Below are 13,669 nucleotides of genomic sequence, written 5' to 3' on the forward strand. Positions count from 1 at the left end.
AATTACAGTGAGGAATGAGGAGCAGGTCCGTTACACGTCCTCATTACGAGAGGCAAGAAACAGCTTTAATCACAGAAAGCAAATGACCGAAACAATGAACGAAGCCACGTATAAACCACATTTGGCGCAATTACTTCATTCATTTCCTTTTCGGTGACAAAACAAAAGCATTTACATACGTTCCGATACAGAGGAACGGGAAGAAAACAAGCAGAGAGGTGTAGAGGAATGAGTCTCCATTCCATTACCTCCATACAACCAAAACACTTTGCAACTGACACCCTTTCATTTTTTTACACCGGTTTTAATATATGGGAAGAGAGAATCATCGTAAAGACTTTTCTTGGTGAATTATGAGGCAAAAACGAAGACTTGACTGGACTTCTTTGAATCCATTATCTCAGCGGTGCAGACGAAAAACATAGTGAATGAGAATACCTGCTGACGCAACAGCTTTGAGAAGAGGACTTAAGGAACATGAGGGGAAAAAGGACAAAGGTGGCCCTCACCTTTTGATTTTCCTCAATCTCCTTACGGATCTCTGAATTAACCACTGTTTTTGTTAAGGACCTGAGAGAGGAGAGATAAATGTGAGCTTTTACACTGAAATTGATTCATTAGTTCATCATGGCGATTCATTATAATCAAACCTTGAATGCACGCCTAGCATAATCTGCATAAAAATGTCTGTGCTGAGGGTTTTAATCAACGCCGTTTAACTAGATACAGATGAGATCGCTTTCACTGACGTCATGCAAGTCTGCATTCAGAAAGCTTTGAATAAAATAAAAAACACTCTCTCTTTAGAGTCGCTGAGTCAGAGCTGCAGTTAATTGCTCTGGGTGAAACATGACTGCATATTATCCTCCATGATGTCAAGGATCACTTTAACAAAATAGCATTTTAGTGTGGTAGTGTGGGCAGAATATTTTAAATGCATTTGCCAAAAGAAAAAAAAAAACATCTGTGGCTGTGCTGTCTGGGCCAAATAAAGCATATTATTTTCATCATAACTGCTGATGGGTCAATTTTTTTTTCTTCTTAAAGTGTTAATTAAACCTCTTGGAAGGAAGTTAAGTCTTGTTTCCTTTCAAAACTTCCAGCTCGGAGTAAACTTTCTGATGACTTGAGCGGTCTGCTGCCAGAAGTTATGAACTGAAAAGCACTTACAACAACAGAACCAATGAGGATTTTTTATTTTTTTTTTAAACATGGAAAAGTGGATTTTTAAAGTGAAATATAAACTTCACGCTACACATAAACACGTTATGTCACACCTGGTTAGAATACTGTTTCTAGCATCAATTTACTGCTTTTGCTAAAAATGAAATGCTGTGCAAAGTGACAAAATCTCAGCCAATTAGAACATATTCATTGCTAAAGGTGCGTTCACACCATGTTGTAATTACCGTAATTATGGCTTGTAAATATGTTCATGAGCTCGTAGAATTGATAATTACAACTACAAACGGGGAATTCACTGAGAGCTCCGACTTGTACCACATGACAGTGTACCACCTGACTGCTGCAGATTCATTTTGCTGTTGATAGTGTTTCCTATGGTTTTGGTATAGAAGCACATAATTCTGAGTCTGAAGACATGAGCAGCTCCGAGTACAATGTCAAGTGTTCCTCCATAAGTACATCTCATCTCGTAAGTACGGTAATAACGACATGACGTGAACTCAGCAAAAATACAAAGCTAAGTGGAGCATGATTTCGGACCGATGATATTTCAAAACAAAATGTCAAACTAAGAAACCAAACAAAAACCCAGAGGAAACAGGAATTTTTGTTGCTTTATCATGTCTGGCTAGGACTGTAATAGATACACAGATAGTTCTTTACCTGGCTTTGGTAGGGAAGTTCTGGCTCAAATCCTTCATGACATTGAGAGCGTCCACAGAGGGAGCTGCCAGGATACGGGCGGCAGTCTGAAAGCTGAGATCTTGAGGAGGAGGATAATAAATGATAAAGCTAATGTTATTCAAAATTGCATTTCTGCTCTTGAAATATTCAAGATCTCATTTGAAATAGCCATGACCTGTATACGGTATGCCAATTTCTCTTTGATGTGCCAAAGCACTTTTACAGTACTGTTGGGAATATTGCATTCAACTGTGTGTGTGTGTGTGTGTGTGTGTGTGTGTGTGTGTGTGTGTGTGTGTGTGTGTGTGTGTGTGTGTGTGTGTGTGTGTTGGCTCAGAGGTTTTGCTAAATGTGACTAGTCTCTGATGAGTTTACCTTGATAGAGCAGTAATGAGCTCTGGACGAGGGGGAGTTGTGTTTGACAACCACACTTGCCAGCAGAACTACAGCTAATTAAAAATGTGGAAACGGTCCGTTTGTACACCGTCAGAATGAGTATTGAGCAACCCGAGTGCTCCTTTAGTCACAGGTAATACAATTGAGTTTGAAAGGCCTTGATGTAGTGGAAGAATTATAAGTGTGCCAAATATACATTTAAGCAATGGCAAGAAAGGCTCTGCTACCTTAACCGTGTTAAAAACACAGCAAGAGAGACTGTTCAGTCTTCCACTAAAAAACACTTTCATCCAACAAGCAGGCATTAACTGAAAATGTCATATATGGCAGCAGTTCCAACAGTTCAGAAACACCCACCCTGCATCTGCCAAACTTTAAGTGGCGCCATCTCATTGGTGCTGTCAACCAAATGGTTCCGGAGCTCCTTCAGCTGTTCCTTAAGTTCAGGATAAATGGTCCTGACAAATACAACAATATGTGCCATCAAGATATATTGTTATGTAATCTCAAACATAAGAAAGCATTTTAGTCAATGGAGAGTTCGGTTTATGAAAAGTTAATTTACTTGAGTTTGCCAAACAGAAAGCCTTGGACTTCATCCACAGAATCATTTTCACCTATTATGGTGGCATTCGCATCAGCTCCAGCTGTGAAAAGTGGAGAAAAAAGTTTGCTAATTCAAAAGATTTCTGTCTTTAAATTATACAAATATCCAATATAAAGACTGCTATCATACCCTGAACTTGTGTGTCATCTTTGGCTTTGTACTCTTGGTTTTTGATGGCCAGTTCCACTCCATATCCAGAGAGGTGCACTTTACTCTTGCTGGGGTTCTGCATGGGTGAGAGTATATGGAAGACTTTTTTAATCTTAAAATGAAAAGACAAGATTCATTGCATTTGGATTTAACCTATTTTACTTGAATGTATTAAGAGGTTTGATTCTTACAGAGAGAAAGTGCCGTAAAACGTAAGTGATCAGGCCCTTGTTGGCCTTGGCCAACATCAACTGATGGAATCTGGAGAATTCTTTGGTGCCCATCTCAGCATAAAGAATCACAACCGGTGCATCAGGATTGGCTGAGGGGAATTTGTGATCACCTTTGAACAAGTATGGCTTTGGCCTAAAAAGTAAAGAATTTTTTGTGTTTAGGATGGTTATCATGTCATTTTTTTTGTATAAGAGAAAATGTTTGTAAATCTGTTTAAAAAAAGTACAAATATTAAATGTATAGTAGTCTCTCAATTAATAGGAGGACATGAAAACCACATTTACAATAGTTATAACACAATGTTAAAAAAAAATGTTTATGCAGTTTTAGATGGAATTTAGCATGTCCGACATTTAGACTTTCATTGGCTATCATCTGTACAAATATATAGATTTAACTTAATTTATGCTTATTAATTCTAGCATTACAAATCTGAAAGTGCATTATTTACTTCCTGTCCTAATTAAAAAAAAAATTCAAGCATACCAAAGATATTGTCCATTTAAAAAGGAATTGTGTGAGTCACTCCACCAGATTAACTAAAATATTTTGGTGGATATTGGTAAATTCATTCAATGTTTTTTCAGTCATTTTTACTTGAGCTTTGTAGGTCATGTTGGATGGAAGGATGCAGCAGGTCTTGCTGTTACTCACCGTTCTAAGGCATTATCCAGCATGACTTTAAGTTTTTCAGTATCACAAGATGTCTGTCCATGTATGTTGAAAAACGCTTTACAGCCAGACGGAGGAGGCTCATTAGATGCGATCTACATGCACAAACAGCACATAACACGTCAAGTCAAACAGGTTTTATCCAGATTTACTTAGAGTTTACATTAAACAGCTGTGGAGGTGCATCATTCACCTGCTGGCTGGAATGGACGGTGGATGAGTAGGCCCTCAAAGATAAGGCGAATTTCAGCAGGTTAAGCTGCACTGGGCTCAGCAGCGCACTGGCTCTCTTCAGGATCAGATCGTAGTAAGCCAGATCCGTATCTGAAATATAGAGAACAGTCCTGTAATCTGGCCATCCACATTTCAAGAGCAACAACACATTTTTATTAACTTTAATAAATTAATTTTAAAGAGTTAGTTCAACCCCCAAAAGAAAATTTGAAATCTGTCATCAATTACTTACCCTGATGTCAATCCAAACCCAAAATACTTTATTTTTATTGAAATCTGAGAGATTTCTGTCCCTCTTTTGAAAGTCTATTGACATAAAACTCTGAAGGTTCAAAATGTTCATATAGATTGGGGTTTAGCGGTTTAATCCAAGTCTTCTGAACAAGTTTGCTGAACAATCTTTATATGTGAAGAAAAGTGTGAATTACATCTGTTCATCATTTAAACCGATAGTGTTGCTTCGGAAGACTTGTATTAAATCGTTCAATTCGTATGGATTTATTTTATGATATCTTAATGAATGCCTTGAAGCGTGAGAGTTTATGGTGAACTGACTTTCAATGGAGGGACAGAAATCTCTCAGATTTCACTAAAAAGATCTTCTTTTGCATTTCAAAGATGAACGATCAAGCATAGTCAGTTCTGGCAGGTCACGTTAGTAAAGCTCGCATCAGCTCTAAGATGATCCATTTCTACCTAGGAATACGACACCTATCACTGTATACATATATAAGCTCCTTCAGTATTATCAGCAGCAATCGTGTTTCTCAGGAGCTAATTACTCTCATCCATCCCCAGCTCCTCCTCTCGTCAGTCAGGATTTGGCATTCTGATTTCCCTTGATTCAGAATAAATTGTCGAATTATGTTGTACTTTAAAATCTTGAATCAATGATATGTGGAATTAGGGATGCACCGATACCGAAACCAGTATCGGTATCGGGCCCGATGCTGAGCTCATGTGCTCGTACTCGTTTAAAAATGCTGAGCCAAGCGTAATAGCACGGCAGGCTACGTTACCTTTCGAGAACGTTCACTTAAGCTCTTGGCGAGTATCCCAGTAAACAAAGTCGGTTATATCTCAAGTGAACGCAGACAGTATATTCAAATGGGGTCCGTGCGTTCGGTCTTAAAGGGGCAGCAGTTTAATAAATCTGCTGCTGTACTCACTGCTCTTGACTAAATAGGCTACCCTTTTCAACTTCACAAACTTCACATCTATATTTAATTTATACAGTAAAGAATATGCAATGTTTTTTCACATTTGACTACTTTTTATTCAAATTTCTGTACCTGTTAGATCTACCCGAAAAACTCTAAAAACACTGTTTATTTCATTTGTAGCTTTTCTTTGTTCTATTGTATTTATTTGTGCCATTTCTGTTAAATATGTGTAATTTGATTATTTATTCTTATTTTACTACTGACTGCTTTAAATTCTTTTAAATTCACATTAATTAGGCTGGTAGTTTTTGTAGTACTAAAATTGGAATAAAGAATTGATATTTCACTGGTGTCTAAACATTTGTACCACTGAGCCAATCCTCAGCACTGAGCCCTTCTGGAGCTGCTCTAAATAAGTGATGTGCTATTAAATGAAATATAAAATATGATAGAGCAATAGAATGAACAGTGAAAGTAACAGAAGCTCATACAATGCATTTTAGCAGGTTTAATTAAGCATGAAAGTAACTGAAGGAAATAAATATTTCTTGCCCAGAACAGAACCATACCGCCAATCCAAACTGTATGCTTGTCAATCATATTTGACGATAGTGGTCCTGAGAGAAAAAGTAGTGGGTTAAAGTGGGTTGGGAACGACATGAGGGTGAGTGACTGATGTAAGAATTTTCATTTTTGGGTGAACTTACCCCTTTAGTTAAGTTAGTTTGGTAGAGCAAAAAACTGCATAAAAGTATGCAATATTTTAGTATATGATATTCAGTACAACAGCACTCTTGCACATGTGATATTACTTAAATATCAAATATAAGATCTCAAAGGCTTCATAACAAATAAGCAAACAGGCTGACAAGCCTTTGCATGAGTAAGAAGTAAAAGTAAAAGATGGGATTCATATCAAATATTACCATCATGTTCATTCTCAATATTTTGATTAGCTTCTACAAAGTTCCAGAACTTCTCCTGACTCTCTTCAGCAAGAAACTCACTGTAAAATATAATGGCATTTTTATTAATAGTAAACCGGAAGATAAAACTATATATTAAACATGCTGTCATCCATGATGCTGTCTTTCAAGCTAACCTGGCCTCCAGCAGGAGTGGTGTAGAGGGCCATTTAGCTGTCAGTGTTGTTGTAACGGCTTTCGAGTCCCCATTGACAGAGTTGACAGAGGCCAGAGCCAGCAGTGCAGCACACAGCATCCACATCTTCCCACAAAAGCCTGAGAAAATTAAACCGGTTAGTCTCTGCCTTGAAGAGGGGACTCACAGAAGTTATAGCACACCAATAATGCTCCAGAAGCTGGAGTGGGTAAACATTTCAAATATGACAAAGAAAGTGAAACAAACTTTGAAACTGTTCCTTTTAACTACATTACATACAAGACACAAACGGACGCAAAAGACTAACAAGCTATCATAATAAATCGCATTTATATATAGGATCTCACAAGGGTATTCAATGATAGCATTATGTTTATGCGTTGTTTTGTATTTCACTTCATTTGACAGCTTGAAGAGGACAGTGCGATCTGACTCTAAGCCAATCAGAGCTCTCGGCGTGGACATTAAGATTAGCGTCATCCAATTAGCGTTCTCGTCGAGCTGTAGTTCCGGGTTCTTCTTAACTTCCTGCATTATAACAAATTATTTCAAAGCATATTTTAAGAGGATAGATGACATGTATATTTATATCGTCAAACTAGCACTCAAATAACATGAAAACACACCGAGCAAAAACAACTGGTATCATATTTTGACATATTTAAAAATAATGCGAACGATTTATAATGGATTTTAAGATAGCGAGAATGAGGTGCGATTTAATTGAAACACGAATAGAAAATAATATCAAGAAACGAATCTAACAAGAAGAGTCCAGCGTTTAAATGAGCTTTTCTTTGTAACGCACTGCCAGTATAACGTTACCTGGGCAAGCATGACTTATCACATGCATTTGCTTCGACCTAGTTGCAAAATGCATGATGTGACGTATATAATACAGACTATTATCGCAATAAATGTAATGCGACAGAATTATGCTGAGGTTAAAGTGAGTAATCATACCAGCACCGGCTTCTGAATCTGCTTCGTGAGATGCCATGTTTGGACGGTGTAAGTGGTCCATTCTACGGTTCATGTGTGCGTCCTGCTCTTTGTGCCTTTCCAGAAAAAAATAGCTTTAAGCATATGCAAAATACCATCATACTATAATTGTCACATTAACAAATGTAGTAATAAAATATAATATCTTATTGGTTGACACATATCATTAATATGATTAAAGAGAACAACATACTGCAATGTTTTTCGCTGGCTATACGCTAGACAGCTTATGTGTCATAGACGCCATTTTGGCTCAAGAAGACCGCGCAGGAGCCTTTAAAGGCATAGTTCACCCACTCACTCTCAAATTGTTCCAAACCTGGATGAATTTCTTTCTTCTGCTGAACACAAACAATATATTTAGAAGAATATGGGTAACTAAACATTTGATGGACCCCATAGTCAGTCAATGGGCCTCATCAACTGTTTGGTTACCCATATTCTTCAAAATATATTATTTTGTGTTCAGTAGAAGAAATAAATTCATACAGGTTTGCAACAACTTTCAGAAGTTTCAGTATTGGGTGAACTATCCCTTTAACTCACAGATTTAAACGTGCAAAAATGGAAATTGGATTTTTAGCGATAAAGCATTAAGATAACAACGAAACGCATCACTGTTTTGCTTTCCATCGCTTTACTGTGTATGATGCCTATTTTCGTGCTTCTATATTTTAATATGTTTTTTAAACAGCTGCCTCACTAATTTCGTGACCCCACGAAATTTATTCCACTGACACACAGCCTATTTTTACATTTTATCATTTAGCAGACACTTTTATCCATAAGGACTTACAAATGAGGAGAGCAATATCAAACAAATCAACGATAGAGCAACAATATGTAAAGTGTGCAGACATTGCACAACATTGTGCAGATCATCTTATACCAAACTGATTCTGAATTCACTGATGCATACACAAAATTGGCAGCCACATTGTCAAAGTGTGATCAATTAGCATGTTTTATGTTCCCTTGTACACTGAAAGATTTTTCATACCTCATGAACTCAAATGCACCTTGTGCAAGTATAACTCACCGCCCCTTGGGTAAATTCAGCCTAAAAACAGGGGTTGAATGATTTGGTTCCACCTAAGTGTCCCTATTTAATTTCCCATGGGCTTTGTGACCCCTGCATGACAATAAAGAGGAGGAACAATTCAAACAATAATGCTTGATTGTTAATTATGCAAACTTTACCTGAATTGAGCTGGATGATGACATCACTGGTTTATCTGATTCAACTTCATCTCATAATGATGAATAAGTACACTGAATAAGCACAATTATGGTCTTCTCTTGAGTTGCTTTACAGCAGAATTTGAATTAGTCTCATATTTGAGGATGTCATTGATCATCATTATCCTGTTTATGCCTGTAAAACTGCTTTGAAACAATCTATATAAAAGCATTATAAATGTGGAAATAAAGGATGTATAACTTCAAAAAGGCTTTATGCCTAGTTCGGTTGAAACTTTTTTAGAATTGACACATCTGATTTTATTAAGCAACACAAGTCTCTCATTGTAAATATTTGATTCTCAATCATCTTGTCAGAGGAAATAAACATCTAGATTTTAATATGATACTTATCCCTTTTGGGATTAACAAAGTTGCATTTTACATGTTTATCTTGCATTACAAATTATCTAAATGCTTTCAGGCTGTTAGCAAAGATCGGAAACTTCAATTGGGAAGATTTTTTTTATTACCAGAATTCTACATCAAACAAAAGACTAATTGCATAGCATTTTGAGACACGGCTTCCAAGCCTTAGGCGATTCTCATATTTGCCAATTCTGCCTGCTTCTACCCAAAATGAGAATTAAACAGTCTGCAGAGACGCTCTGATGCTGCTAAACAGCTCAATGCCACTGCCGGGTTAGATGCCAAAATACATGCTCTTTTTTATCAATATCGGACATGTTTGGACACCCTGGATCTGCTTGGCTATTACCACCCAAGCTTGAACTGACAAGGGCATGCTTGATATTTCAGCCGGATATTTATACATGCTTCCATTGGCCTTTTTTTGGGGTAGAGCAACACACCCGGTGAAATTGTGGCAGAAATTGCATCCGTCTGGCATCAAATTAAACTGTAGATCAAGTGTGACAGGTCAAAGTGTGCTTCTAAGGGGACAGGGAGCCCTGGGTGCTTTATGGGGTCAAGGTGGCTCCATTATGCATTAGCCCGTGGACAGAAAAGTAGGGCAAAGCCGCTCGCCTCTTGCCGCAGTGGCTGTTAACCTTTCCGCTGGATTGCCCACCTTTTATCTCTGAGGGGGGCTGTAAAACCAGCAGCCTGCTGCGAAAGGGGTCTGCTCGTAAAAATCAATTACCCTGATTAAGAGGCGATTTGCACAAGTCCTTCAAAGCCAACAATGCGATTCAGAACAGAGTTTAATATTCAGTAAAATTTCAACTCTCGACACTGAATTCCACAAGAAGAAGTGCTATGGGGAAAAACCCGAGAAACAGATTTCGAGGGGAATAACAATGGAGTCTGAAAGCTTTTCGAGGATCATCATGTTTCCATGGCACTGACTTTTTCCCCGGTGCTAAATTATATGTCTCACTTTTAAAAGTCAAGTAAGGACCTCCCGCATAAAAGGTGAAGACTTTCAATTGATGACTAATGGTTAAAGATCAGTGCCGCTAAAACCTAATTTACTGTGACGAGCTTTAAATGAAGCCATTTGAGGTGATTTTGTGATACAATCGGGGCAGGAACCTCTTTAGATGCAGAGAGGGAGGTGTCGCCTCCCTCAGTATTATTATTTAGCTATTATTATATACACTCTAAAAATGCTGGGTTGTTTCAATGTTTGGGTCAAATGTTAGCGCAAATTACATTTTTAAACCCAGCGGTTGGGTTTGTCCATTTTTGACCCAAACATGGGTTTGAGTTAGGTTAGGGTTGATGTAGTGTATTATTTGTTATTTAGCTAAAACTGTCCCATGTATGTTCTGTATTGGTTTAGTTCTAGAATCTAGAACAAAGGAACACAATGACTGACAGATAATTAGAATCTAGATCCTGTAATTACCCGTCAATCATTATGTGGTCCTTTGCTTTTAATCCCTGAGTTATCCTCTGTTCTTTGTTTTGTGTTGAAGTTATGTCTGTTGTGTTTTTGCATCGGCCTTCCTGGATTAAATACTGTTTATTGTTCATTCTGCATCATGCATTTCTCCTTTTTGGATTTACTATCGCAACACCTGACCAAAACTTAAACCATAAAAATGCCTACTTGAACTAAAATAATCATTAACTGAAATAAAAAAGAATATTTTACACTTATTTTATTTCAGTTGCCAAGGATACATTTTTCATTTTCCTTTAAGGTGAAGGACTAAAATAACAAAATAAACTAAAACTTCCTCACACACACACACACACACACACACACACACACACACACACACACACACACACATATATGAAGACTTCAGATGCAAAAGCTAACTCCGTCTAAAGTTTTTGTTTAATATTAACATTTTTATCAGGCTTTTTTTTATAAGTTTCTACCCAAGTACTGGCATTTATGAATGGGCTGAGGCTGGGATTTAGTGAGTTTGAAGTGAAAGTATTTAATGAACGTATACTATGTGCGGAGAGCATTCACTCAATATTATTATCTCATTTTTGACAGAGGTGGCTTTATATTTTATATATATATATATATATATATATATATATATATATATATATATATATATATACACACACACACCCACATATATATAGAAAATAAAGTCGGGTGAGAACGCGACGTCAGATGGATTTCAACATCCTATGTCGGAAAGACGTTGGATTTTGGTTGGAATTGAAAGTCAAGTTGAGGTCAGAACCCGACTGATGATAGTTTCTGACGTAAACCCGATTTACTTTTTCAACCACAATACGTCTGTCCAACGTTGGAGATTGACGTCAATTTGATGTTGGATTCTGACATCAACCTGATTTTCATTTTCAACGTTGAGTTTGGTCTTCTAAATGCAAATTTTGTCATTGTTTTGGAACACGCTAGCTTATAGACAACAGTACGGCTAACATATTCATAAAAGCCAAAAAACTTTTCATCGAGACTTTAAACAGGGCACTATTTGAGGGAACAGCCATTTGGGTGTCCGAAACCATTGTGGACGTTATTGAGTGCACAATCTCACGTTCAATCCCACTACTGAAACTGTGTTCTAGAAAATTTGATATTGATATGAGGGTATAGGGGCGATTTCGGACACAATCAATATCTGATTTAATGTGAATATTATTACTAGTTTTCTAGAAAATTTAATATTGATATGAGGGTATAGGGGCGATTTCGGACACAATCAATATCTGATTAATGTGAATATTTTTACTAGTATTCTAGAAAATTTGATATTGATATGAGGGTATAGGGGCGATTTCGGACACAACCAATATCTGATTAATGTGAATATTATTACTAGTTTTCTTGACTAGATGTCATCCTTTTTTCTAGGCTGTTACAATGGGGTCCCCATATATACACACGCACAAGACAAGTATAAAAATCAATACTAGATCCCATTGACTTTCAATGAATACGAGACACAATATATCTTCTTTTGTGTTCCATATAGAAGAAAGTAAGTTATACAGGTTTGTTATGCAAAACTGTAAAAAGTAATCAGTTGACTTAACTTAAAAAAATCGAGGAAAACCGTTGCCTTAAAATTATTCAGTAAATAAACCTCACACTTAAACGAAAACATTAAGTAATGTGCAATTTTCAAGTTCTTTAAAAAAACTTGGTCCACTCAAGTGCTGAATATCTGGATACATGCTTGGATAATTTTAGGCTCTTTTTGTTTTAATAAATTCAAAAAGCTGCTGAAGCCAGTGGTTAATTGTTGAGCTCAAAACAAAAGTATGTTGTTTGCCTTCATTGTCTAGGTTCAATATTATTGTGCAGAGCTATAGAAATTATCCTCATTCTTTTCCCAACCACTTCATCTTCTCTTTATATGGTGTATTTTGTAATACGGGAAATTCTTATTATATCCTGGCAGAACAATGGCCCGGGTGCAAGTGATTCTTGACGTGGCTCTTGTCCAAGAGACACAGTGTGGCAATTCATTACCCCTGCAGAACTCAGAGGAGCCGGAGTGATTACCCCCATCCATTTCAGACAATAATGGCTGCTGATACGGTGCTTCTCCGCCATTCAATTCAACAGGACAAAGAAGCGTGTCTTGATATCCGTGCCAGGAGATATTTTGTAATTACCAGGGAGAGCGCTCTCGTCTGAGTCAGCTGGTTCTGTAGCATAGCCGAGGTTTCAGCGCTGTGTGTGGTGAGATGCTGCCTGTCAGCTCTGTGTTTGAGCTTCAAATGGTTATTCCTGCAGTGCATTTTCATTTCATTTCATTTCACTTTTGAGTTGGAAAAAATATCAAACTGTCAATAGATCAAAATGGAAATCATAGTAATTGTTTTTATTATATCAAAATTCCATTCAAGTGTAAGACATTTTATGTTTTTGAAAGTCTTATGCCCAACTGGTTGCATGCAATACAGTACAGTAATACTGTAAAAATACTATTACCATTTAAAATAACTGTTCTAATTTTTAAACATTTGTATAAAATAATTACATATTTTTTTCTATATAATATCTTTTCTAAATGTAGTTTGAATGAACGTTGCCAGTTTTGCCATGTCAAACCAGAAAAAAATGGGATTTAATTAGAAATAATAACTATTTATTTAATACTTATATATATATATATATATATATATATATATATTTAATTTCTTTAATCAAAAGATTTCAAACAAAATGTCTTCTTGTTATTGCTTCATAATAATTTTACAGGTTTTCATGGTCCTCAATATCACCTTCCATCATCTAATATTTCTTTAACAAACAAAAGCTCCGATCTTAATGACATGATCCTCCAGGAACTCAAATTTCTTCTAAGTATAAGCTATGGATTTTAATAAATAAATCTGAAAAGATATGTTACTACATGGGGGTTAATACAGTTGTTATCAAAATTATTCATATAAAATGTTTCAAGTGGTTTCCCCAATTTCAACTGAATATGCAACTTTTAATGACTTCTGCAGTCTCAAAATTATCCAACCCCCTGAATAGAATACCTCATAACAGCATTAATCTGCAAAACTGGTGTTGTCTCAAGCACACCTGATGCAACTAATCAAGGGCTTCATTAGTTGCACCAGGGTT

The 13,669-nt window shown here is 36.6% G+C and overlaps 1 protein-coding gene across 4 annotated transcripts in view; it reads right to left on the reverse strand.

Annotated features, from left to right (window-relative positions):
- The window catches only part of uggt1 (UDP-glucose glycoprotein glucosyltransferase 1), a 30,932-nt gene extending 23,427 nt beyond the window's left edge, over positions 1 to 7,505 (reverse strand). For 3 of the 4 annotated variants that reach the window (XM_077221989.1, XM_077221988.1, XM_077221987.1), the window contains exons 1-11: positions 7,411 to 7,505; positions 6,428 to 6,566; positions 6,252 to 6,331; positions 4,122 to 4,252; positions 3,911 to 4,023; positions 3,214 to 3,388; positions 3,002 to 3,098; positions 2,831 to 2,912; positions 2,623 to 2,723; positions 1,849 to 1,948; positions 510 to 570 (exon numbers count right to left, since the gene is read on the reverse strand). In XM_077221989.1, the coding sequence (XP_077078104.1) occupies positions 510 to 570; positions 1,849 to 1,948; positions 2,623 to 2,723; positions 2,831 to 2,912; positions 3,002 to 3,098; positions 3,214 to 3,388; positions 3,911 to 4,023; positions 4,122 to 4,252; positions 6,252 to 6,331; positions 6,428 to 6,566; positions 7,411 to 7,483 (1,152 nt within the window). In that variant the 5' untranslated portion in view covers positions 7,484 to 7,505. Of the gene's footprint in view, positions 1 to 509; positions 571 to 1,848; positions 1,949 to 2,622; positions 2,724 to 2,830; positions 2,913 to 3,001; positions 3,099 to 3,213; positions 3,389 to 3,910; positions 4,024 to 4,121; positions 4,253 to 6,251; positions 6,332 to 6,427; positions 6,567 to 6,794; positions 6,878 to 7,410 lie in introns of those variants that run through there. The other variant, XM_077221991.1, reaches the window with a different exon arrangement.
- Between the last annotated feature and the right edge of the window lie 6,164 nt (positions 7,506 to 13,669).

Source organism: Siphateles boraxobius, unplaced genomic scaffold (assembly GCF_051911475.1).
Source record: "Siphateles boraxobius isolate OS27281-9 unplaced genomic scaffold, OSU_SipBor_1 86, whole genome shotgun sequence".
Taxonomy (NCBI): domain Eukaryota; kingdom Metazoa; phylum Chordata; class Actinopteri; order Cypriniformes; family Leuciscidae; genus Siphateles; species Siphateles boraxobius.